The sequence below is a fragment of the Oncorhynchus nerka genome, linkage group LG3 (genome assembly GCF_034236695.1).
Source record: "Oncorhynchus nerka isolate Pitt River linkage group LG3, Oner_Uvic_2.0, whole genome shotgun sequence".
Taxonomy (NCBI): Eukaryota; Metazoa; Chordata; class Actinopteri; order Salmoniformes; family Salmonidae; genus Oncorhynchus; species Oncorhynchus nerka.
The window spans coordinates 6,230,815-6,257,001 of NC_088398.1; the positions used below are offsets into that span (position 1 = coordinate 6,230,815).

Genomic DNA, 26,187 nt, shown 5'->3' on the forward strand with positions numbered 1-26,187 from the left:
GGCAGACTCGACAGCCTTGGTTTCTCAAATGATTGCCTCGCCTGGTTCACCAACTACTTCTCTGATAGAGTTCAGTGTGTCAAATCGGAGGGTCTGCTGTCCGGACCTCTGGCAGTCTCTATGGGGTGCCACAGGGTTCAATTCTTGGACCGACTCTCTTCTCTGTATACATCAATGAGGTCGCTCTTGCTGCTGGTGAGTCTCTGATCCACCTCTACGCAGACGACACCATTCTGTATACTTCCGGCCCTTCTTTGGACACTGTGTTAACAACCCTCCAGGCAAGCTCCAATGCCATACAACTCTCCTTCCGTGGCCTCCAATTGCTCTTAAATACAAGTAAAACTAAATGCATGCTCTTCAACCGATCGCTACCTGCACCTACCCGCCTGTCCAACATCACTACTCTGGACGGCTCTGACTTAGAATACGTGGACAACTACAAATACTTAGGTGTCTGGTTAGACTGTAAACTCTCCTTCCAGACCCATATCAAACATCTCCAATCCAAAGTTAAATCTAGAATTGGCTTCCTATTTCGCAACAAAGCATCCTTCACTCATGCTGCCAAACATACCCTTGTAAAACTGACCATCCTACCAATCCTCGACTTTGGCGATGTCATTTACAAAATAGCCTCCAATACCCTACTCAACAAATTGGATGCAGTCTATCACAGTGCAATCCGTTTTGTCACCAAAGCCCCATATACTACCCACCATTGCGACCTGTACGCTCTCGTTGGCTGGCCCTCGCTTCATACTCGTCGCCAAACCCACTGGCTCCATGTCATCTACAAGACCCTGCTAGGTAAAGTCCCCCCTTATCTCAGCTCGCTGGTCACCATAGCATCTCCCACCTGTAGCACACGCTCCAGCAAGTATATCTCTCTAGTCACCCCCAAAACCAATTCTTTCTTTGGCCGCCTCTCCTTCCAGTTCTCTGCTGCCAATGACTGGAACAAACTACAAAAATCTCTGAAACTGGAAACACTTATCTCCCTCACTAGCTTTAAGCACCAACTGTCAGAGCAGCTCACAGATTACTGCACCTGTACATAGCCCACCTATAATTTAGCCAAATCAACTACCTCTTTCCCAACTGTATTTAATTAATTTATTTATTTTGCTCCTTTGCACCCCATTATTTTTATTTCTACTTTGCACATTCTTCCATTGCAAAACTACCATTCCAGTGTTTTACTTGCTATATTGTATTTACTTTGCCACCATGGCCTTTTTTGCCTTTACCTCCCTTCTCACCTCATTTGCTCACATTGTATATAGACTTGTTTATACTGTATTATTGACTGTATGTTTGTTTTACTCCATGTGTAACTCTGTGTCGTTGTATCTGTCGAACTGCTTTGCTTTATCTTGGCCAGGTCGCAATTGTAAATGAGAACTTGTTCTCAACTTGCCTACCTGGTTAAATAAAGGTGAAATAAAAAAATATCTAGTCCTTGGAGAGATGTCCATTCAGCCTTGCAGTGTTTCTCAACAATAGATTGGGCTTCTGCTTGGAGGTCTGCTATTATCATGTCTCAGCCTTGATTGTCAAATCAAATCAAAATCAAATCAAATTGTATTTGTCACATACACATGGTTAGCAGATGTTCATGCGAGTGTAGCGAAATGCTTGTGCTTCTAGTTCCGACAATGCAGTAATAACCAACAAGTAATCTAACTAACAATTCCAAAACTACTGTCTTATACACAGTGTAAGGGGATAAAGAATATGTACATAAAGATATATGAATGAGTGATGGTACAGAGCAGCATAGGCAAGATACAGTAGATGGTATCGAGTACAGTATATACATATGAGATGAGTATGTAAACAAAGTGGCATAGTTAAAGTGGCTAGTGATACATGAATTACGTAAGGATGCAGTAGATGATATAGAGTACAGTATATACGTATGCATATGAGATGAATAATGTAGGGTATGTAAAATTATATTAGGTAGCATTGTTTAAAGTGGCTAGTGATATATTTTACATAATTTCCCATCAATTCCCATTATTAAAGTGGCTGGAGTTGAGTCAGTGTCAGTGTGTTGGCAGCAGCCACTCAATGTTAGTGGTGGCTGTTGAACAGTCTGATGGCCTTGAGATAGAAGCTGTTTTTCAGTCTCTCGGTCCCAGCTTTGATGCACCTGTACTGACCTCGCCTTCTGGATGATAGCGGGGTGAACAGGCAGTGGCTCGGGTGGTTGTTGTCCTTGATGATCTTTATGGCCTTCCTGTAACATCGGGTGGTGTAGGTGTCCTGGAGGGCAGGTAGTTTGCCCCCGGTGATGCGTTGTGCAGACCTCACTACCCTGGAGAGCCTTACGGTTGTGGGCGGAGCAGTTGCCGTACCAGGCGGTGATACAGCCCGCCAGGATGCTCTCGATTGTGCATCTGTAGAAGTTTGTGAATGCTTTTGGTGACAAGCCGAATTTCTTCAGCCTCCTGAGGTTGAAGAGGCGCTTCTGCGCCTTCTTCACGATGCTGTCTGTGTGAGTGGACCAATTCAGTTTGTCTGTGATGTGTATGCAGAGGAACTTAAAACGTACTACCCTATCCACTACTGTTCCATCGATGTGGATAGGGGGGTGTTCCCTCTGCTGTTTCCTGAAGTCCACAATCATCTCCTTAGTTTTGTTGACGTTGAGTGTGAGGTTATTTTCCTGACACTACACTCCGAGGGCCCTCACCTCCTCCCTGTAGGCCGTCTTGTCGTTGTTGGTAATCAAGCCTACCACTGTTGTGTCGTCCGCAAACTTGATGATTGAGTTGGAGGCGTGCGTGGCCACGCAGTCGTGGGTGAACAGGGAGTACAGGAGAGGGCTCAGAACGCACCCTTGTGCGTCAGACAGACAAACAGGTCCTTCCCTGCCAGATGGCTTTCATTATGTTACAAGCTAGATAATATTCTCCCCTAAAACGAGACATTTTGGAACATTGACATTCTGTTTTTGTTATAACAACCTCACCTGTAACATGCAAACTGCAAGCTGCACTCCACACACAACATTAATAGTAGGCTAGACCAAGGAAATGTGTCATAATCAAAATTCGGAAATGGGAAATCTGTACTTTCACTGTAGTACTGACCACTATTTTTCTCACTCACACACAATCTTTCAGTCTCTCTATATTCCTCTTGTTCCTCTATTCTTCCTCTCTTGCGTATTAAAAGTAGAAATAATGTATTTCACTTTAATAGGACATTTTAGACCTCCATTTATTTAGGATTAGTTCAGACATATGTAATAATCATGTAATAATATTATAATTATAATAATATTTGGGGTTTAGGCCAGGCATCTGTAAAGCACTTTGTGACATTTGCTTATGTAAAAAAGGGATTTATAAAATGTATTTAATTGATTTGATGAATAATATAATAACTGTGCTGTAGCCACCTGTAACTGATGTACCTGGTCTGTCTTTGGCACAGGGCTGGCCAGGAGAAGCTTCAGCATAAATGTCCTCAGATGAACTCTTCAGTTTGGAGTAGACTGTAGATTCAGCTTCCTCGACTGACAGACATGCAGACACACAAATATGTGGAAGCTTAGGACCAAATTAATCATCTCAGAACACAACAAAAATGTGCATATAGCCTACAGTAAGAGAAATGAAAATATGCTGATGTATTCCGAGGAAAGTGGTTTACCCCAGTAGCTGAAGTTTGGTGATGAAGATGTTCTCTTTCTTTACCTGAGGTCTCCAGCATTCTCTGACTCTCGTCCACTTCCACGACTCTTTCCTCCTCTCGGGGGTTTCTTGTATCTCCATGATTCTCTCGTTTTCTGTCTGGGTCTCGAACCTTCTATTTCCCTGGAAAGCCTATAAGCCTGTTCAGCAAAAACTCCAGAAAGTTACTTGTGTAGCAAGTCTCCCACACACAAACCAAATATGTCTATTTAAATTATATCCCTTAGTCTCTGTAGCTAGTGTCACTTGAATACAAAATAAACCATGTGCAAAGTGATCCCTCCTGTCATTTACAAGTTACACTTCCTCACTGATTTATCTTTGGCTCACTCACTCTTTTTACATTTTTTTATAAAAGATGATTCGTCATTCCCATTCGCCATTACTGACTGTCAGCAATTGATTTGAATTGGGATATTTATGGGAAATGAGATAGTATATCCAAATGTAACATCTTACATTTAGAAAACTTAGAAATACATGTCTTACATTCACAACTTGAGACGGGATGAGATGGGGACAGTTTGTGAAGTGATATTGTGATGTGAAAACACATATGCGCACACAAACTTGCTTGAATAAAACAAACAAAAATTAAATGACAAACTGCAGAACTAGCAAACCATGCATTTTTTATTTTATTTTCCACAAAAACTCATGATATTAATTTACAAAAAAATACAATTTGCATTAAATACAGATGACTGGCTGAGAAAAAAATATGGAAATCAAGAGCTTTCCACTTAACACTCTTCTTTTACTGAAATCTCCTTTTCACTCCCCCTATTTCCAACTACCCCGTTATTTTTCAAATTCAGAATGGCTTACCATGGTTTAGAGTATACTGACACAGAATGTAATCACCCCAAAAATACTGACAAAATGTATAAAAACCTTACCCACTAACTGTCCTCCCCACAGCCATCTCCTAAATAGTTAAGAATAACAGTGGTGAAATATTACAAAGAGCTCTCTTCATCTCCTGTCTTTCTCTCTCTTTCCTCCTTTTTGTCCCGTCTCAGGCACCGTAGACACTCTCGTTACTGTAGGTCATGTATAGGAACAGGTCCTCTTCATGGTGCTCCTGTGAGGGACCAGGGAGGACACGGACAGGGAGAGAAGTAAGGATTTAAAATGGCAAAAGCAGAACTGTTGATAATAACTGAAGTATGTACACTGAATAAAACATGATATTGTAATCGTTTATAACATAGGCAAAACCCACGCAACACAATCTCAATGTAATGGAGTTGTGTCACTGATAGTGAGGGAATGCCTGGCATCTGGATCTGGCGTTAGGGGGTCATGGGGGTAGGATACAAGGTTGTGTCAGTGTGCATGTGTGTTTACCTCATAGACAGCGGAGAGAGGAGAACTGGATGGGGGAAGGGAGTTGTTGACGAAAAAGAAGAGAGCCTCCTCAGGTCTCATAGACACACGCTGTCGGATCAGGAAGCACAATTGACCCACTGAGAGAGAAAAATAGAGAGATGCTCAGGCAGAGACTTACAGAACAAAACTAACACATTATATAGACTTTCATTTCAAAAGAAGAGGAAGAGTGGCGCAATAGTGGAGAAAATAGGGAAGGTGGAGAGAAGGAAGAGAGGGAAGGGAAGAGGGTGAGAACAAGGTCATGAGTTGGGAGAGAGTTAAATAATTGTGAGAAAGACAGACATCTCGTCAGTTTCACCTGTGAGGTCAGAGGGTACGAGGTACTTCTTCTTGTCCAGGTCAGGAGCTCTTGACCTGGCAGCCCGCTCCACAATGATCTGGTTTAGGAGGGAACACAGTACTTGGTCAGTAATTACACACTGCACCATCATGTCCCATTCAACTGGAGCCAAGAATCTTGGCATGTAACCTATCTGACCTTAATAATACCTTACTAGCTTCCTTTCCCTTCATCCTATGCCAGGATCACTTATCAGCTGATAAAAAGGATGGACAGGGTTTTTAGGCCCTGAAAATTAATTCACAATCACATGAGTGTGATGTCCTTTAAGATCAGTGGCCAATGGTCATAAGAGAAAGGAGTTAAGGAGAGGAAGCTATTCAACACTACTGGCATTTATTCTGTTCACACTCACCGGTATCTTGTCAGGATGCTTGGCTCGCACCCTCTCACCCTCTGCCCTCCTCACCTCCAGTGGTACAGAGCGCTGGTACTGACTGTCCATCTACAGAGACACACAGGGACAGGTCAACAGTGGTTAACATTTGATAATACATCATATGCACCGTTATCATTGCAACACCACTGTATCTGTATATTGTTGTTATTTGCAGTTGTGCATATAATAATGTGCATATAATAATGTGCATGTGCATATAATAATGTGCATATAATAATGCCATATAAAATATGTTAATTGATGTTCTTAAAACAACACCAATTCTAATGTGTATAGTCAATGTAAAAGTAAAATATAGCCTAGCCAGCTCTGACTGTATGTGTGAAGACTGGAGCCACTTATCTGCTGTAAACACCACCCTGTCTTGATATGAAGGTACACATGACCATGATGAGATAATGGATCAGGTACACAAAAGTAAACTCGTCAGGGAGAGTCAGATAGGCTATTTTATTAGGTCTTGACAACTCAATCATTTAAATAATGTATTGTATGTAGACGGGCCTACAATGTTTATAACGTTTCTCTATTTTCTTTCAACTTTATAAATGTGATATCCATATAAAGTCGTATATTTGCTCTTGTTGGTAAACTAAATATTGAGATTAGATATGAAATTGTACAATTTAGTCTACATTACGTGAACACACTGTCTTGCTTTCTAGTGGATACATTAATGAGCTACACAGCTTATTTACAAACATCGTGTGATAGCCAAGGTAACGTTAGCTAAAAATGTATTATCATAATAGCTACAGGTTGAATTCTGCATAGCCCTGTTTCAATCACAGCCAACTACAGTAGCCTACTGTTGTGGTTTTTCAGACAATGGCAAGGTAGCCACGTCATTATTTACAGTTTTGGGCTTGGTCAGCTGAGTAGGCGAAGGTTAACGTCAGCTGCCTCCAACAGCTAGTTTATGTTGCAAGCGGATGTTATGGCGAATCCTTATCGCTGGGTGAAAAACGTATTCACAATGGCATCCAAAAGAGAGCCAATACCTGCCAACAAATCTTTCGAAGCCAATGAGATATTTTTGCGAGATTGAGGAATATGCTGCACGATGTCAAAGCGAAGACAAGGAATATTAAACAGTCAAGACACTCACCTTCTTTGGAAAAACGTAATAAAAACAAATACAAGTGAAAATTCCACACCGATCTTTCCCACCGACTCTTCACGTAATCAACGCTATCATATAATGAGTACGACGAACAGTACTTTTGTATTAAATTATTTAAACGAAATATATTCTTAAATAGCCGACTGTTCTAACTAGCTAGCTACTTCTTGACCCAGAAACAACAACAAATACAGTCACGCCCAATTTGAGTTATTTAGACCAACGAACGTCCTTCGCGTTGATGGACAACGTTTTTAACCACTCGGGTAGAGTTGGGGGACGGCGTTCATGTTTGTTTACAATGCTCACATTGGAGTAATAGTGCTGTTTCCCGCCTCCCTGACTCGGTTTTTGCTTGAATTACGTTTTAGTCAACCAATTAAATTGTTGGAAAACTGGGCCATGAGCTGTTTCCACTACGTGCCAGACTTGTCATGTAAAAAGTACACCTTAAATCAGAGCTGTAAACGGATCGAAGCGAACTCTTTCAGTGGAAATGGAGTCCCTAGAGAAAGCAAGAACAACATGGTTGTCAGGAGTAGTGCAGTATTATCATAAGGAGACGTAATACTTGGAATACGGCGGAGGAATGGAGGGAAAAAGAAAAAGGGAGGGAGGAGGGTGAGCTTGAGTCGGATAAAAATGGTGGGGAAAAGGGAGATTGTTTGTTAAAGAATTGTAGAAAGTGTAAGCAGAGGGAGCTGAAGACTGAGGTATGGAGATGTTGTGTATTCCCACAACCAATCAGGAAGTGGGTGGTTCTGTCTTCCTTACCGTCACGGCTCTGCTGGTGGATGATAAGGACCTCAGCCTTCTCCAGGGACAGCTCATCTGGTTGGTGGGCAACGAAGGCTCGGATGCACTGCGTCTGTGTGAATTCTGAGTGGGAGAGAGGGTCAGAGGTCAAATACAGCAGGGTCAAGATGTCCCCATTGTCTGGCCATACTAGGCTGGATGACAATATAGCAATTTTCAACCCACCTTGTTCTGCAGGGTAGTCAATAACAGGATGGGGCCCGGAGACAGCTGAGATCCAACACAATTTATAATTTTGAAATGAGTGAGTTGTGAGTGAGTGTAGTGTTAGATTTAATTAGTACATTTTTATTTTTCAAGCAAAGAATAAGGGAGTTGTACTCCAGTCTAGTAGGTGGCGGTAATGCAACAAATTGGATGCCACCCGCCGTTAAGCCTCATAGAAGAAGAAGGACTGTAAACGTTCAGTTTGACCAGGGTCTACGATTGATTTTAGCCCTAAAGTCTGTGGCGTAGGCCAAGTTCTCCTGCTGTTCCAATTTCACTATTTGCTATCAAAAACAAAAGTCAGAAAAGGAAAAATGTATTTCACATAAGCCTACATTGATTTACAGGTGGAGGACAAGTAATATTCATGAGTATCGTCATTTATTTCCAAAGCATACTTTCTCAGTCTCCTCAACACAGACAGAACTGCTTATTTTGATCATTGCACATCTTTTTCATAAAATGATATTGTGTAGGCTACATACAGTCCTGGAAATGTATTGCACTTACAGCCCTTTCAACATTCTTAACAATGTGCATGCAACCTCTCTTTATCTCATAGTCTTCTGTATCTCAAATGGGATTAAGTATCCTTGCCAGGCTACTCAAACTCTTTTCTCCAGCCAAATGCTACGCCATGCCCACAGACATTAGTTTCTTCTCCGGATCTGAATCTGAGTACCTCCCTGACGATTTCTAGAAAGCAAACACATTCTAACCATTCTGATTGGTCCCAGAAACCAATGGGTTGGGCCAGATCCAGAGGACACGTCAGTAAAGGGGCGTTTAAAACATTTGTCATTGGCTTTGATACTCTGATTGGTTAAAGATGATCAAGTCGCTGATTCATTTGTTTTGTACAACACCCCTCATTTAGACCACAAACGACTTCAACGATGGCAGTCTTATCCTGAAGTATGTAGTGAACATAGAGCAGCGGAACTATTCAATTTGAGCCGTCAACCAATAAGTACCCCCCATAAAAGTCATTTATTAAATCTTTGTAATATACACAAATAATAAATTTCCCTGAATATGTAGAAACATTTTGTTCAAATACAATAACCTCTATTGCAAAACTCTGCCAAGGTGTATCATACCATGTTTTGTTTTTGTACTTTTTACCCCTTTTTTGTGATATCCAATTGGTAGTTACAGTCTTGTCTCATCGCTGCAACTCCTGTACGGACTCGGGAGAGGTCGAGAGCCAGGCGTCTTCCAAAACTGCTTGCTTAACCCAGAAGCCAGCCAATGTGGAGGAAACACTGTACAATTGGCAAACGAAGTCAGCGTGCAGGAGTCACTAGAGCACAATGGGACGAGGACATCCCAGCCGGCCAAACCTTCCCCTAACCTGGACGACGCTGGGCCAATTGTATGCCGCCTCATGGGTCTCCCGGGTCGCGGCCGGCTGTGACAGAGCCTGGGATCGAACCCAGGTCTGTAGTGACCTGTAGCGGCCTTAGACCGCTGCGCCACTCGGGAGGCCCCATACCATGTCTTTTTAAAGTCCCCAAGTAAAGTAGTTATGGAGAAACTTCTGTCCTTCTCCGGGGCCACAGGTCCTCAATCCACTGATGTTCTTAGATGGCTGATTTCCAATACATCCTGTAACAGTCCATCGGCATTCATTCGCAAGGTTTGATTTACAAGGCTACCCTAGACACTCCCAGACACCTCCAAAACCCTTCCAATAATTTACGTTGACACTCCTGTAAGTGTTACAGGTATTCATGTCAGTCCAGTGCCTCTCTCTAAGGCACCCCCATCTAAGGCACTCCCCCTAAAGCCATTCATCCCCAATAAGCAGGCTGAGGCCGGGAAGGACAACTCCAGTCTGAAACACTATGTTTCATCCACTGTCCAAATCCACAGGTCCACAGTAACTCCACCACATTGATACACAGTGACTAGGATTCCCCCAGCGCAGTCAGACAGTGGATGGTTTGTCATACTGCAGCCGTGGCTGTGGTAATCTTTAGAGCATCCAGCAGGTTGCGCTGTCGGACCCTGAGGCTGGCTATGGTTTCCAAATGGGACTCAGGAGTCCATCCTCTGTGTCTGTCTGACAGCCTGGTCCCCTCCACCCAACCTGAGGAATGACAGAGGTAGAGGGAGAGAGAAGCAGGGAGGGGGATGAGGAAAGAGGGACAGAAGGGAAAGAGTTTTAACAAAAAGCTACTAAAAAAGCAACACATTTTAAGCACTCAATAATGCTGAGGTATGGAGATGTGTATTCTCACAACCAATCAGGAAGTGGGTGGTTCTGTCTTCCTTACCGTCGCTGCTCTGCTGGTGGACGAGAATGACCTCAGCCTTCTCCAGGGACAGCTCATCTGGTTGGTGGGCAACGAAGGCTCGGACGCACTGCATCTGTGTGAAGTCTGTGAGTGGGAGAGAGGGTCAGAGGTCAAATACAACAGGGTCAAGATGTCCCCATTGTCTGGCCTTGCTAGGCTGGATGGCAATATAGCAATTTTCAACCCACCTTGTTCTGCAGAGTAGTCAATAACAGGATGGGGCCTGGAGACAGCTGAGATCCAACGCAGTTTATCACCTCTGAAAGATCACAAGAAAACACACTTTTTTACACACAATAACACACACCTGTGGATTAAACTACTCTCATTCTTTGTAACACACACACAGGCACACACTCACACACACACAACCCTCTGTCTTACTGTGTGTCGGTGCTAAGTAGCAGGGCTTTCTTGTTAAGGTGGAGGCGGAAAAGGTTCTTCTGTAGAGAGTGCAGTTTGACCCGACAGTTCTCAGCTCGCAGTTCTGACACCGGAGCATGGTCTATCACCGTGAACCTGCCCCCTCTAGAGCGAGGGAGGAGAAGAGTGGAGAGTAAATAATGCCCAATGATGAGAACATTGAAAAACTTCAACGTCAATAGAAAGTCCTATTGGTCTAGATTTCCTAATGCTTGGTTTGCTTTGGTTCGTTGTGTGAGTGTGTTTGTCTGAAGGGACTCACTCTTTGTTCAGCGACAGCAGCAGGTAGTCATTGAAGAGGTGAAGGTAGACACTCCTCTCTGTCTCCTTCAGAGAGAAATCCATCATCTCAGTCACCGGTCCCTCTCTCACCAGTCTACGAGACTGACTGACCAGGGGGAGAGTCTACAACACACACACATAGGTTAAACTTGTACTTGTATTGTAACTTTTTATTGTGATCAGTTCAACACATGTTCAAGGGACAGCATGTAAAGCAGGGGATCGTGGGAGATGTAGTTTATTACACACCCTGCATTCAAAGTCCACTCTGGCACTGAGAGAGACAAGTGACTCAATGCTCTTCATCTGAGTAATACTGTCATTGCTCTCCTGGATCAACTGAAGGACAGAGGGAGAGAAGAGAGATGGTTAACAGTTATCTCTTGGCTACATCATGTAACAGTGCACCACCAGAAGGAGGGGGGGGGTGTAACATACCCTCTCCAGTAGCTTCATAGCTTTGATGGCCTGGACCTCCTCCTCTGTGCCTTGGGCTGTTCTCTTCACAATGTTCTGAGGCAAAAAATACAGAGAGAAATGGGGAGAATGAGAGAGATTGAGAAGGGGAGAGTGAGATCGAGTCGAAGAGAGGATTATAAGGAGTCGCATACTTCGATTGTGCACTTAAAACATACACACAGTCACACAAACACACCTGCACAAGGAGTTTGATTCGTGTGATCCTCTGGAAGGGGAGGATGAGGAAGGAGCGAAGAGGAAGGCGCTGACACACTGGACTGCGTTCCAACTTCTCCACTACCCGCCTGAACCCTTGGTTCTCATCCCTGCAAGGCAGACAGAGAGAAAGAAGATGCTGTTTGTAAGTCAACGTAAACACATATAAATGTGCAGTAATACAAAGAGTGTCAGAAAGAGTCTGTCCAGTCAGTGAACCCTGGGGGAGGACTCACATGAGTCTCTGGTAAGTGGCATCCTGATATGATTGGTTGGTGAGGTAGGGCACGTAGACCTTCTTGAAGCGTTGACAGTGGCGAACGATGATGTCACACACGGTGAAGTGCATCATATCAGATTCTACCCTCTCTTCCAGCTTCGACAGAAAACTACGAGAACAACAAATACAGAGAAAGACTACGAGGTAAACATTGACAGAAACAAGATAAAGAGGGGCATAGAGAGGCCAATGACATTCAGCCTATGGGTTTGCTAGTTTGAGGAAGAAACAAATAAGTCCCAGTCCTCTCACCTGTGGCTGATTGCTCGGACATCAGCCAGCCTGGAGAACAGCCAGCTCCTGTCCTGAGTAGTCAACAGCTCCCCGAGCTGCTTAGACTTGACAAAGTGATCCACCACAATATCCAGACTACGACAGTACGACGCTTCTGAAGTTACAACCTCAAACTGCACCTGACAGGAAGAAGAAAGGAAGAGGAGAGGGGGAGATTACAGGCACTGTTCCAACTACCCCAAGGACCCATAGATCCAGGCTCTAGGAAATCAACATTAGCTACTAGGCCCCTGGCAAATGTCATCATCGACATCGCTGGTTGAAGGGTCAACTGTTTGTTTTTGTTTACCTCCTGCAGGCGTCTCTGGTCGTTAGTCAGCTCCCCAAACGCAGCACTGTTCCTGACCTCAGGGATCTCCTGCCACAGGCTGGGGGACTGGGTGAGGGAGGTGGAGAGGCGGGGAGAGGAAGGCCTGGCCGGGGGGGGCTGGGGCGGCTGTGGTACGGGTAGGAACTTGGCACTGGTGCCACTGGAGGTAGAGCCAGAGTGGGACAGAGAGTGGGGGTGGATGACTGGGGGGAGACAGGGTAAGGGCCTGCGAGCCGGAGGGAGCGAGGGGGCCAGGGGGACAGGGAGCTCCTCGTAGATGGAGAGGGCGTCAGAGCAAGACTGGCTGAGGATCTCCCTGTTCTGAGCTGTCTCACTGTACTCCTGGTAGAGCTGGGAATCTGAGAGGAGGGGAGAGGGAAGAGAGAGAAAGGAGGGGAGGCAAAGAGAGGTGACGAGAGAGATGAGTAGAGTAAGAGAGAGAGAAAAGTTAGACAGGGACAGAATGGGTGTTGATGAAGAAGACAAGTGAGAGAGAGGCAGAGAAAGAAAGCAAAGGAGAAAGTGGAAGACAGTAAGAGGACAGTGAGAAGAAAAACAGAGTTAGGGGAGAAATATCAAGAGAGGAAAAGGTAGAGAGAGACAGAGAAGTGGGTTAGCCAGAAATGTATGGTTTGCATTTTACACTTCTTGGAATGCCATGCTATAGCAGCAACAGTTGATATTAATTGGCGTTAAGAGATATGAATACCTGCACAAACCTGCCTGTGGCCCTGGAGCGCACACACACACGCACGCACGCACACACGACTTCCCCATTTCATGCAATTTCACCATGACTCATAGACCTGCAAACCTGCTGCCATGTTGGTATGTTTAAACGATTGGGTTGGAAAGTAGAACTGAAAATGAAATCCTACAGTTTATAGGTTCCGTGGAAGAAACCTACAACATGTTTGAGCTGGAAAACAATCTGGGAAAATACAGAAAGGGATCAAGCACACACTGTTTACATGATTAAGCCATTCACAGGAAGAAGTCTGTCTTGGGACTGATAGTACACTGCTATACAGTCATATCTAGTCTCAGATTCAATCTGTCTGTGGACACGTTTGTTTAACAGTACCTTCACTGGCAGATAATATCTGTCTGTGGAAATATCTTGTATGATTTTAGTGACTTTTTCATTTCAAATTACAAGGAGCGTAGTCAACCTAGAAATACATGTGCCTTCACAGATTCCATACCTACATAGCCATAAACACAAGACTAGCTCTCTCTGCTCATTGTAGCATAAAATGTGCTATTGAACTAACATTACTATCATATTATTACATATAAAATACATTTCAGAGAAGTGGATGTGTGAAAGTGGATGTGAGTGCCTCAGGGATGAAGGAGAGAAAAGAGAGGCAGGGCAGTAGAGGTAGAGCAGTAGAGGCAGAGCAGTAGAGGAAGTGGCAGAGCAGTAGAGGAAGTGGCAGAGCAGTAGAAGAAGTGCAGTAGAGGAAGAGGTAGTGCAGTAGAAGTAGAGGTAGAGCCGTAGAGGAAGAGGTAGTGCAGTAGAGGAAGAGGTAGTGCAGTAGAAGTAGTGCAGTAGAAGTAGAGCAGTAGAAGTAGTGCGGCAGAGGTAGAGCAGTAGAGGAAGAGGTAGAGCAGTAGAGGAAGAGGTAGACCAATAGAAGTAGTGCAGTAGAGGTAGAGCAGTAAAAGTAGTGCGGTAGAGCAGTAGAGGAAGAGGTAGTGCAGTAGAGGAAGACGTAGAGGTAGTGCAGTAGAAGTAGTGCAGTAGAGGAAGAGGTAGAGCAGTAGAGGAAGAGGTAATGCAGTAGAGGTAGTGCAGTAGAGTTGGAGCAGTAGAAGTAGAGCAGTACAAGTAGTGCAGTAAAGGTAGTGCAGTAGAGGTAGTGCAGTAGAGGTAGAGCAGTAGAAGTAGTGCAGTAGAAGTAGTAGTGCAGTAGAGGTAGTGCAGTAGAAGTAGAGCAGTAGAAGTAGTGCAGTAGAGGTAGTGCAGTAGAAGTAGAGCAGTAGAGGTAGTGCAGTAGAAGTAGTGCAGTAGAGGTAGTGCAGTAGAGGAAGAGGTAGAGCAGTAGAGGAAGAGGTAGTGCAGTAGAGGTAGAGCAGTAGAGGTAGTGCAGTAGAAGTACAGCAGTAGAAGTAATGCAGTAGAAGTAATGCAGTACAAGTAGTGCAGTAAAGGTAGTGCAGTAGAGGTAGTGCAGTAGAAGTAGAGCAGTAGAAGTAGTGCAGTAGAGGTAGTGCAGTAGAGGTAGAGCAGTAGAGGAAGAGGTAGTGCAGTAGAGGAAGACAGAGGTAGTGCAGTAGAGATAGAGCAGTAGAGGTAGAGCAGTAGAAGTAGTGCAGTAGAGGTAGTGCAGTAGAGGTAGTGCAGTGGAGGTAGAGCAGTAGAGGAAGAGGTAGTGCAGTAGAGGTAGTGCAGTAGAGGTAGTGCAGTAGAAGTAGAGCAGTAGAAGTAATGCAGTAGAGGTAGTGCAGTAGAAGTAGAGCAGTACACGTAGTGCAGTAAAGGTAGTGCAGTAGAAGTAGTGCAGTAGAGGTAGTGCAGTAGAGGTAGAGCAGTAGAGGAAGAGGTAGAGCAGTAGAGGAAGAGGTAGTGCAGTAGAGGAAGACAGAGGTAGTGCAGTAGAGGAAGAGGTAGAGCAGTAGAGGTAGTGCAGTAGAAGTAGAGCAGTAGAAGTAATGCAGTAGAGGTAGTGCAGTAGAAGTGCAGTAGAGTAAGAGGTAGAGCAGTAGAGGAAGTAGTGCAGTAGAGGTAGAGCAGAGAGTAGAGCAGTAGAAGTAGTGCAGTGGAGGTAGTGCAGTAGCAGTACAAGTAGTGCAGTAAAGGTAGTGCAGTAGAGGAAGAGGTAGTGCAGTGCAGAAGTAGAGCAGTAGAAGTAGAGGAAGCAGAGGTAGCAGTAGAAGTAGAAGTAGTGCAGTGGGTAGGCAGTAGAAGTAGTGCAGTTGAAGTAGTGCAGTAGAGGTAGTGCAGTAGAGGTAGAGCAGTAGAGGAAGAGGTAGTGCAGTAGAGGAAGACATAGAGGTAGTGCAGTAGAGGTAGTGCAGTAGAGGTAGAGCAGTAGAGGTAGTGCAGTAGAGGTAGTGCAGTAGAAGTAGTGCAGTAGAAGTAGTGCAGTAGAGGTAGTGCAGTGGAGGTAGTGCAGTAGAGGTAGTGCAGTGGAGTGGAGGTAGTGCAGTAGAGGTAGTGCAGTGGAGGTAGTGCAGTAGAGGAAGAGGTAGAGCAGTAGAGGAAGAGGTAGTGCAGTAGAGGTAGAGCAGTAGAGGTAGTGCAGTAGAGGTAGTGCAGTAGAAGTAGAGCAGTATAAGTAATGCAGTAGAAGTAGAGCAGTACAAGTAGGTAGTGCAGTAGAAGTAGAGCAGTAGAAGTAGTGCAGTAGATGTAGTGCAGTGGAGGTAGTGCAGTAGAGGTAGTGCAGTGGAGGTAGTGCAGTAGAGGAAGAGGTAGAGCAGTAGAGGAAGAGGTAGTGCAGTAGAGGTAGAGCAGTAGAGGTAGTGCAGTAGAAGTAGAGCAGTAGAAGTAATGCAGTAGAGGTAGTGCAGTAGAAGTAGAGCAGTACAAGTAGGTAGTGCAGTAGAAGTAGAGCAGTAGAAGTAGTGCAGTAGAAGTAGAGCAGTAGAGGTAGTGCAGTAGAGGTAGAGCAGTAGAGGTAGTGCAGTAGAAGTAGAGAAGTAGAGCAGTAGAAGTAATGCAGTAGAGGTAGTGCAGTAGAAGTAGAGCAGTACAAGTAGGTAGTGCAGTAGAAGTAGAGCAGTAGAAGTAGTGCAGTAGAAGTAGAGCAGTAGAAGTAGTGCAGTAGAGGTAGTGCAGTAGAAGTAGTGCAGTAGAGGTAGTGCAATGGAGGTAGTGCAGTAGAAGTAGTGCAGTAGAGGTAGTGCAGTAGAGGTAGTGCAGTAGAAGTAGTGCAGTAGAGGTAGTGCAGTGGAGGTAGTGCAGTAGAGGTAGTGCAGTAGAAGTAGTGCAGTAGAAGTAGTGCAGTAGAGGTAGTGCAGTGGAGGTAGTGCAGTAGAAGTAGAGCACATAGAAGTAGTGCAGTAGAGGTAGAGCAGAGATACTCACTGTAAAATTTGGAGTTCCTCCTAGCCATTCTGATGGTATCCGTGACATTCCTGGACAGAGTGAGAGACAGGAGTCAAGTCAGGGAATCGTTCCCACTTCATCTACAGAAGTAGTGTGGTACATTTTATCTCTACTATTTTAACTCAGGCACTAACTAACACAGCCTAGAGTTAGGGTTCAATTGCAGGCAACAGATCTAACTGTACTTATTGCATGCATGACATCAAAAGACTGACTCTATACATGGCAGGTGGCCATAAAATATGACAATGTAATAAAAACACACAGTCACTGTGGTAGCCCAGTGCACCTACATTACATGTGCCCTCTCCTTCCCCCTGCTATCTTTTACTCACCTCAGGTCCACGTCTCCCCAGTTGAAGCTCACCTCCTCCTCCTCCTCATCTGGAAGCAGAACATATTGGTTCCAGTGTCGTCCAGAGAGGTAGAGCAACATAACCCAATAATGTAATATACTGTGGCTGAGAACAGCTCAGCCCAATATGGCCTATCAGCCCGATCTGTTTTGGGTTGTTTGCAGAACTCCCCTGGCTGTGCTCCACTCTAGGTGCTGTGCTCTAAACAGAACTACTGAACTGACAACAGAGCTGGGATAGAATGGCTAGAAGAGTCATGGAGGAAGAAAGAGTTCTGGTTCCAGACAGTCTAACCCTGCCTATTTATTGCGAGATTCTGGGATTGCCACTCTGTCCACACCTCCACTGTCATCCTCCATTTCCCCCACCTCCTTCCCCCATTTCAGTGACTCAGCTGATGGCAGTTTCTTGTAAGTATCCGCATAAAATCACTTCAATGAACTGATGATGAAATTCACACCTCAAGATAAGGAAATTTAAACAGCAAAACAGAATTCCACAGTTGTGGTAAGGTTGGGTTAGTTAGCATCAGAGGTTGGATCTCATTAAGATTTTTGTGAGATCCCATATGAAAAAAATACTACAGTTTACTATAGAATATTACAATGTTGTAACATACTATAGTAAATACTACAGTAATGTCCACAAAAACACTACAGTCAGCAAAAACACTCCAGTAAATACTACAGTATATTACAACTACATGAATTACTTTTGTATATACTACAGTTATTTTACTACAGTATTTATACTATAGTTAACTGTAAATACTACAGTATGCTACCGTAAATATTCCAGTATTCTGCAAAAACACTACAGCGAATACTTAAGCAAATAGGCCCGATGGGTAGTGGTATATGGCTAATATACCACGGCTAAGGGCTGTTCTTATGTACGACGCATCGTGGAGTGCCTGGATACAGCCCTTAGCTGTGGTATATTGGCCATATACCACAAACCCCCGAGGTGCCTTATTGCTATTATAAACTGGTAACCAACGTAATTAGAACAGTAAAAGTACTGTTTTGTCATACCAGTGTTAGACAGTCTGTTATACCACGTCTTTCAGACAATCAGCGTTCAGGGCTCGAAACACCTGGTTTATAATATAGTATTTATACAATAGTATACTATAGTATTTTTTCATGTGGGTATCAATAACTAATAATTAACATTTGTTTATATAACTGTCTGGCGTTCTAAAAGGTTTGGTTAGGTTGACAAAATGAGATGATTTGAGATGATCATGAAATGAGTTGTGTAATAAGATCATAATTAGGATGTTCTAATGTTAATCTGTGTGAGGTGTTGAGTATTAAGATTATAATTAGGATGTTCTAATGTTAATCTGTGTGAGGTGTTGAGTATTAAGATTATAATTAGGATGTTCTAATGTTAATCTGTGTGAGGTGTTGAGTATTAAGATTATAATTAGGATGTTCTAATGTTAATCTGTGTGAGGTGTTGAGTATTAAGATTATAATTAGGATGTTCTAATGTTAATCTGTGTGAGGTGTTGAGTATTAAGATTATAATTAGGATGTTCTAATGTTAATCTGTGTGAGGTGTTGAGTATTAAGATCATAATTAGGATGTTCTAATGTTGATTTAATCTGTGGTGTTGAGATTATAATTAGGATGTTCTAATGTTAATCTGTGTGTTGAGGATTATAATTAGGATGTTCTAATGTTAATCTGTGTGAGGTGTTGAGTATTAAGATTATAATTAGGATGTTCTAATGTTAATCTGTGTGAGGTGTTGAGCTGCTTTTCTCTTGATTTATTCCTCCGTCTCTTTCTGTCTGTCTCACCTGACGCCTGGAAGATTCTTGTTCTGCGATCCCTCGCATCTCCTCTTCCTTCTTCTTCTTCCTCGTTTCTTCTTTCTGTTGTCTTGCGGAACCCCCGCCTCCTATACCGAACATCGGTGCCCAAATCTTGGAAGCTACAAGTGCTCTTCACCCCCCCTCCCCCCGTTTTTTTACTCTCTTCCTTGCCCTCCCTCATCCTCTCCTCTTCCCCTCCTACCCTCTTCTCCTCCTCCCTTTCCACTTTCCTTTCCTCAGTCGCCTCTCCCACTTTCCCCCTGTCCTCGGTCCCATCTTCTATGCTCCTTTCCTGCTTCCTCTCTACCACACTATTCTCTTCCCCCTCTCCCACAGTCCTCTCTTTCTCCCCTTCTTCCTCTGTCTTTTCCTCTATGGTGGTGATAGGTTGTTCTGAATCAGGGTTGTATATAAGGCTGGGGCAGCTGGTTGGTTTGTACAGGGTGTTGCTCACAGAGAGAAACAGATCTTCCTCTTTCTGGGAATTCGCTTCTTTCTCTGCATCCAGTATATGAACCTCGTCCCCAACTTCGACCCCTTTCTCCATCTCACCCTCAACCTCTGTCACCATCTCTACCTGGATATGTATATGACTGTCTGTTTGTCTGTCCGCACACACATTGTTACCCTCCACCTCCTCTCCCTGTGTGTCTGTAGGTGTGTCACCATGAGTATTGTGTAGGGTAAGGGCAGCATGCATGTCTATGGGTTTGCCATCACCAAGCATAGTTGTGAAAGCCTCAGCATGCACGTCTGCTAGTTTCTCCCCTGTACCTCTCTCATCCTCCAGCTTCCCTGGCTCTGCCTCCCATTCAGCCAGCCTCTCCTCCACCGACTTCCTCCCACGCTTCTTCCTCTTCTGAACCGTGGCGTAGACGGGTGAGGCTCCTCCCCCCTCTAGCGTCTCATCCTTTTCTTCCTCTAGCTCCTCTTCTACCCTCTCGGTCCCTCTCGTAGTCTGGCTGACCTCTTGACCTCCCTGTGACTCTGGCTGGGGGTTGCCGAGGGCTGGTTCCTCCGAGCTGCCAAGGATCTCGCTCAATACGTTCTTGGCCCACTTCATGTGTGAGGCCTGGGAGTGGCGCTTGGCCTCCTCTTCTGTGCTCCAGGCTCCCCTTATACAGATTTGGGTGGCCACAGCTTCCTCTGGGCTCATCACTCCAGGGTCATCCTGGTCAGAGGTGGCTTGGTCAACTACAGGGATCCCATGGTGGTGGTATTCTCCACTGGGATGTGAAGATGGACCTATCTCTGGTTCTGTCCTCCTCCTGTCTGTTGGGTCCCTCTCTCTTGTTTCTGTGTACTCTTCATGTCTTTCTCTCCACTCTTTGAGGAGTTTTTCAGTCTCAGAGTTCCTCCTTCGCTCTATCTCAGCGTATGGGTTCTCCTCCATGACCTTCAGTCGTTCTCCGCTCTCTCGTTCTAGGGTGGTGTGACTGACGTCCACTATGGAGCTCTCTTCTGTGTCTGTTCTCTCCTCCTTTGGCACATGGATCTCATCCCTCACTATTTTTCTCTCATCCTCTGCCCCTTGGTCTCCATCTCTGGAAGGGTTCTCATGAGGGAGGTGTGTGATGTCATCACTGTCCCTATGACCATATCCAGGATTTTGATTGGTCTGCTCTGATTCCATGTCACCCAAGACTGCTGTCTGATTGGGTTTTGACCTGGGCAGTGTTTGTCCAATCACACAGAATACATAGGTGGGTGGTTTCTTCCCCTTTCCATCATTCACCTCTCCCACCACTGCATCATCTTTTTGCTCTGTCCTCTCTTCTGTTCTTTCTCTCTCTCTTTCATGTCTTCTCCCTCCACCTCTCTTCATCTCTCCCTCGCTCCCCTGAAAGCTAACAGGTTGCTTGGTAACATGAATAGCAACCCCAACTTCCAAGAATTCCTTGCAGTCCTCAAACTCCTCTTCTCCACCACTGGACACAGTGATAAAGCCGTCCTCAGAGGAAGGGATTCTATCCCTCCCTCCTTCCCACTCTCTATCACTTCCTCCATCGCTCTCGAAGAGTGTATATCTATCACTTCCTCCTTCTTCCTCTCTGTCACCTTCTGTGTTATCTGTCACATTCTCTCTCTCCGTCTCCCTGTCCCTCTGCCAGCGTTCCTCTCTCTCTCCATCGCTGTAAGTCTGGTGTTCCTCTCCTCTGCTATAACTCCTCCAGGCTTCTGTCTCATCGTCTTCATCTACATTTAACCCTCTCTCCAAATACCTCTCCCTCCCTCCCTCCCTCTCAGCTTCTCTCTCTTCGTCTATGGACTTTCTTTGTTCCACCGACCTGTCCTCTTGTCCTTCTCCCTCTGTCTTCCTCTCTTTATCTCTGCCTGTCCTTTGTTCCACGGATCTGTCCTCTTCTTCACTTCTCTCTCTCCATCTGTTAGTGTGCCTATCTCTTTCTCGCTCTATAACATCATCCTCTAAAGAGGAGTCTTTGTTATATCTGACCTTCTGTGGTACTAACCACATCCTCCTCTGCTCAGGGCGCTTTGGTATCGTCTCTTCCTTTCCTTCTTCTCTCCCCCTCACTCTATCTGGTCTCTCTCTTTCACTACAGTCTCTCTGCCCCCTGTCCACATCCTTCTCTCCCTCTGACTCCTTCTCTTCATGACTTTCTCTTCCTCTTCTCCATTGTCTTTCCCTCTCTATGTCACTGCTCCATTCTCCGCTGCTCTGGACTCGTGGTGGCACCCTTGGGGCTGTCTCGCTCAGCGAACGACTAGCTGCGTCTGCTCCTCCCTCCCTTTTGAGATCTGTCTCTCTCAGCGAACGACTAGCTCCGTCTGCTCCTCCCTCCCTTTTGGGATCTGTCTCTCTCAGCGAACGACTAGCTCCGTCTGCTCCTCCCTCCCTTTTGGGATCTGTCTCTCTCAGCGAACGACTAGCTCCGTCTGCTCCTCCCTCCCTTTTGGGATCTGTCTCTCTCAGCGAACGACTAGCTCCATCTGCTCCTCCCTCCCTTTTGGGATCTGTCTCTCTCAGCGAACGACTAGCTCCATCTGCTCCTCCCTCCCTTTTGGGATCTGTCTCTCTCAGCGAACGACTAGCTCCGTCTGCTCCTCCCTCCCTTTTGAGATCGGTCTCTCTCAGCGAACGACTAGCTCCATCTGCTCCTCCCTCCCTTTTGAGATCTGTCTCTCTCAGCGAACGACTAGCTCCGTCTGCTCCTCCCTCCCTTTTGAGATCTGTCTCTCTGTCCCTCTTCTCCCTGCACCTCCTCTCTTCATCCTCCCCCTTGGAATATCTCTCCCTCTCTCTGAATCTCTCTCCATCCATCCTCTTCCCTCTCTCTCCTGTTACATTGGGCTGTGTTCCCACCCTCACTTTCTCTAGGTCCCTCCTTTCCCTTGGTCTGTCCTCTCGCCTGCCCCCTTCTCTCACATCATCCCTCTCTCTCTCCACTTCCCTCACTTTTCTCCTGTCCCTCTCTCTGTATCTCTCCATGTCACTCTTTCCATCCCTGTCCCCTTCCCCAACTCTCTGTCTATAAGCATCTCTCCTTCCATCCCTGTCCCCTTCCCTAACTCTCTGTCTATAAGCATCTTTCCTTCCATCCCTCTTTCTGTATATCTCACCCCCTCTCCATTTCTGTCTCTCCTTCTCTTTCTCCCTCACTCTATCCCATGCTGCGTTCCCCTCAGTGTCCCCCTCACTTTTACTGTGCAGATGTTTCAGTTCTCTTCTGTTGTCATCTCTCACTCTCTCGTTCCTCTTCTCTCCATCACTGTCTCCCTCACTCCTAGTGTCCCTCTGTCCCTCGGTATTTCCTTCCCTCCTTCCACCCCTGCCCTCTCTATCCGAATAGTTCTGTGAATCTCCCTCTCTTCTTCCATCCTCTCTTTCTCCCTGCCAGAGTTTTGACCTCTCTCTCTCTCCATCCATATACCTCTCTCTCTCTCCATCCATATACCTCTCTCTTTTGCTCCATAGGTCATTACCCTTTGAATCCCTCTCTCTTCTCCTCTCTCTGAAATCTGTCTCTGCTTCCCTCGCTCTCTCCCTCCGTCTCACGGTCTTATCCTCCATGGGCTTTCCTCCATTCTTCTCTCTGTCCTCCTGTGCCCTGATTCTCTCCTTCTCCCTCTCCCTCTCTCTGTGGCTTTGGAAGTCCCACTCTGCATCTCGATACCGCTGTATCTTTGCTGCTGTCTCTCGTTCTCTCTCCCAGTCGTCCATCTCTGTTCCCTTCGATCTCTCCAATTGTCTCATTCCTTCTTTCCCCACATCTTCCTCCACAAATGCACTCATTCTTCTGTCTCTCTCTTTGCTATGTTTTATAATTCTAGGAAACGTGTCTCCTTTCTTTCTCTCCTTTTCTATGTCTCTGTGGTTCCTGATCTCCAGATTTGAAGTAGGTCTTCCATTGGCACGTCTCTCTCCCGCTCCCCCCCTTTCTCTCTCTCTCCATTCCCTTTCCTCCTCCCTTCCTCTGAATATGAGGGCACACTCCTTCTCTCTGTTCCTCTCTCTTGGTCCGGGTTCCATCTCTTTTCTTCTATTTCTTGTTTTGTCCTTCAATCTCTCCATTTCTCTTTCTCTCCTCCATTCCTCCTCTCGGATCCTCTCCCTCTCTCTGTCTGTCCGGGCCACAGTTCCAGGTCTGGGACTTGTTTCGCGGCAGATCTGGCTGATTGGCTGAGGGTTCCGGTAGGAAGCGCTTTGATTGGATGGATCAAATGTATCAAAGGGAGTCAGACTGGGACGTTTGGTCCCCATGGTAACATACTTTTTTTAGAACCTGAAAGACGGTAATATTCATTAATGTATAATTCATCACAATCTGGACATTCTGCAAGGATACTGCTACAACCAATAGAATCACTTGAAGTAGAAACACTTTCAATCACTAAATGGAGATAAACGAATGTTGAGATCAATGAAAATGGAAGGTTAACAACAGCATTAGGCCTATTGTGGTCCTCAAACACTGAAGCTGAATAGTGTCTTTACCAGCCCTGACCAATGCTTCACTATTCATTTATTCAAATAGGTAGTAAAACAAATGTAAATTACAAAAAGGTGAAAATACTAACTATAATACAACACAAGTCCAATGTGTTATAACTGTAGGTGTTATGATGATAAGAATCACAGGCAACAATGTGTTTATGCGATCAGTTTGAGACCACAGCATCACAACCTATAGTCAGACAACAATTAATAGCCAACCCACAAAAGCCAACCCTGTAATTCAATACACTTTAACTTAATGGATTCTACTGCTAACTGCTTGAGTTCATTTAAAGGGAAAATCCACTCAAAAACGATCTGTTCCCTTTAATAAGCACCAAGTATATATACAACAATAGAGCCAACAGTAAAGTGTTGTAGATAATGACAGAAACAGCCTAGCAGATTATGTGACACCTGGGAACACTGATTTACTGAACACAGCACAGCACACGTCTGCATAGCACAGTCCACATAACAACGCTCAGCACACGTCTGCATAGCACAGTCCACATAACAACGCTCAGCACACGTCTGCATAGCACTGTCCACATAACAACGCTCAGCACACGTCTGCATAGCACAGTCCACATAACAACGCTCAGCACACGTCTGCATAGCACAGTCCACATAACAATAGCACAGCCACATAACAACGCAGCACACGTCTGCATAGCACAGTCCACATAACAACGCTCAGCACACGTCTGCATAGCACAGTCCACATAACAACGCTCAGCACACGTCTGCATAGCACTGTCCACATAACAACGCTCAGCACACGTCTGCATAGCACAGTCCACATAACAACGCTCAGCACACGTCTGCATAGCACTGTCCACATAACAACGCTCAGCACACGTCTGCATCACAGTCCATAACAACGCTCAGCACACGTCTGCACACGTCTGCATAGCACAGTCCACATAACAACGCTCAGCACACGTCTGCATAGCACTGTCCACATAACAACGCTCAGCACACGTCTGCATAGCACAGTCCACATAACAACGCTCAGCACACGTCTGCATAGCACAGTCCACATAACAACGCTCAGCACACGTCTGCATAGCACAGTCCACATAACAACGCTCAGCACACGTCTGCATAGCACTGTCCACATAACAACGCTCAGCACACGTCTGCATAGCACAGTCCACATAACAACGCTCAGCACACGTCTGCATAGCACAGTCCACATAACAACGCTCAGCACACGTCTGCATAGCACTGTCCACATAACATCGCTCAACACACCAACTAACCCTAAAACAGGACTCTCTTACACACAATGAAAACACATGTAACACATAAACCACTAGACATATTAGCCATGAATCAATGTTAGAACTGTAGAATGACTGGTAGATCAGTAGAGAAACACAGTAAAGAGATCTGAGGGACTCACCTGAGTTTAGTACACTAGAGATGTCCAGTCTCCCTTCTCTCTGCAGCTCTCAATTAGTTCAGTAGTGTGAACTAACAACGATTGCACAACACAAGCAATCCTCCTTCCTCTCCAGATCTGCTGGGGGGGGTTCAGAATGGCGAACAAAGTTCTATTTCAACTTTAATCCAATCCTGACCCTCTGTCTCTCTCCGCATCTGTTTCCTTCTTGGTCTGTCTGTCAACCTCTCCCCTCTGCTCTTCTCCCTCTTGCTGTTTCACCCCTCCTCCCTCCTCCCTCCTTCCCTGCTCAAATTCCCAAACAAGTCTGAACAGATTGACACTTACCTTCCCCCTCCTCTTTTTGTCTCTGTCTTGTCATCACAGCCGCTGTTAATGAACAGAGGAATCTGGACAAAGCAAATGAAAGGCTGCGGACTGTATCTCACAAATCAATCTGTTCTCCTTCCTCCAACACTGACGTGATCAGTTACTGTTGACCCCGAGATAAAGCTCGCTGACTCACTATCACTATCTCTCTCTCACTCTCTCACTCTCCTGCTCCATTCCTCTCTCACCAAATACAGGAAGTACACCTCCTGGGTGTCTCTCCCTTGTCTGTGATTGGTTGATGCAGGATTTCCGGGTGTGTCTGCATAGCACACTTAAGGCAGGTAAGGGTTGTAGATTCTAGAATCAAGGAAGGGGGAGGGGAGGCAAAGAGGAGTGAGAACACACTCACACAGTGATTCAGCAAACAAACCACCAACACAGCCGACAGCAGGCTTATAAAAACTTCCCTAACAATTCCTGGAGAAGTAGTAAATTGGGAAAGGAAAGCTAGTTCTTCAGATCACAGTAACAGGATTGGGCAATGACAGAAAAGGAAGAAGGACTTATATATATGTCAGCTGTACTGTCAGCGCTGCTAGGGCCAGGAGTTTACCCTGACCACGTGACCTAATTAGGAAACCTTGGAGCCCGAGTCATTACAAATACCAATGATTTAAGTATGTAAACAGAGTATTTTTATTAACCATGAGGAATTACTG

At 45.2% G+C, this 26,187-nt stretch overlaps 2 protein-coding genes across 4 annotated transcripts; both read right to left on the reverse strand.

The window, feature by feature from the left end:
• Nucleotides 1-4,322: 4,322 nt before the first annotated feature.
• On the reverse strand, nucleotides 4,323-7,808 carry LOC115101198 (gamma-aminobutyric acid receptor-associated protein-like 1). 2 transcript variants are annotated; one of them, XM_029620502.2, is made up of 5 exons: nucleotides 7,740-7,808; nucleotides 5,798-5,887; nucleotides 5,401-5,479; nucleotides 5,058-5,176; nucleotides 4,323-4,791 (listed from the first exon to the last, which is right to left on the reverse strand). In XM_029620502.2, the coding sequence occupies exons 1-5, from the start codon at nucleotides 7,794-7,796 to the stop codon at nucleotides 4,726-4,728; spliced, it is 411 nt and encodes a 136-aa protein (XP_029476362.1). In that variant the 5' UTR covers nucleotides 7,797-7,808; the 3' UTR covers nucleotides 4,323-4,725. The 2 variants fall into 2 exon arrangements, with proteins under 2 accessions (XP_029476362.1, XP_029476370.1); XM_029620510.2 differs by lacking the exon at nucleotides 7,740-7,808 and adding an exon at nucleotides 6,951-7,164.
• Nucleotides 7,809-8,347: 539 nt separating this feature from the next.
• On the reverse strand, nucleotides 8,348-25,721 carry LOC115113837 (trichohyalin-like). Of its 2 annotated transcripts, none has more exons than XM_065007421.1 (16): nucleotides 25,484-25,721; nucleotides 25,157-25,273; nucleotides 18,777-23,536; nucleotides 16,945-16,993; nucleotides 16,589-16,638; nucleotides 12,532-12,911; nucleotides 12,201-12,361; nucleotides 11,905-12,057; nucleotides 11,649-11,778; nucleotides 11,432-11,506; nucleotides 11,243-11,332; nucleotides 10,974-11,116; nucleotides 10,673-10,816; nucleotides 10,477-10,547; nucleotides 10,268-10,372; nucleotides 8,348-10,080 (listed from the first exon to the last, which is right to left on the reverse strand). In XM_065007421.1, exons 3-16 carry the CDS (start codon nucleotides 23,512-23,514, stop codon nucleotides 9,938-9,940), a joined length of 6,432 nt encoding a protein of 2,143 aa, XP_064863493.1. In that variant the 5' UTR covers nucleotides 23,515-23,536; nucleotides 25,157-25,273; nucleotides 25,484-25,721; the 3' UTR covers nucleotides 8,348-9,937. The 2 variants fall into 2 exon arrangements, with proteins under 2 accessions (XP_064863493.1, XP_064863497.1); XM_065007425.1 differs by having other exon boundaries at nucleotides 25,157-25,276.
• Between the last annotated feature and the right edge of the window lie 466 nt (nucleotides 25,722-26,187).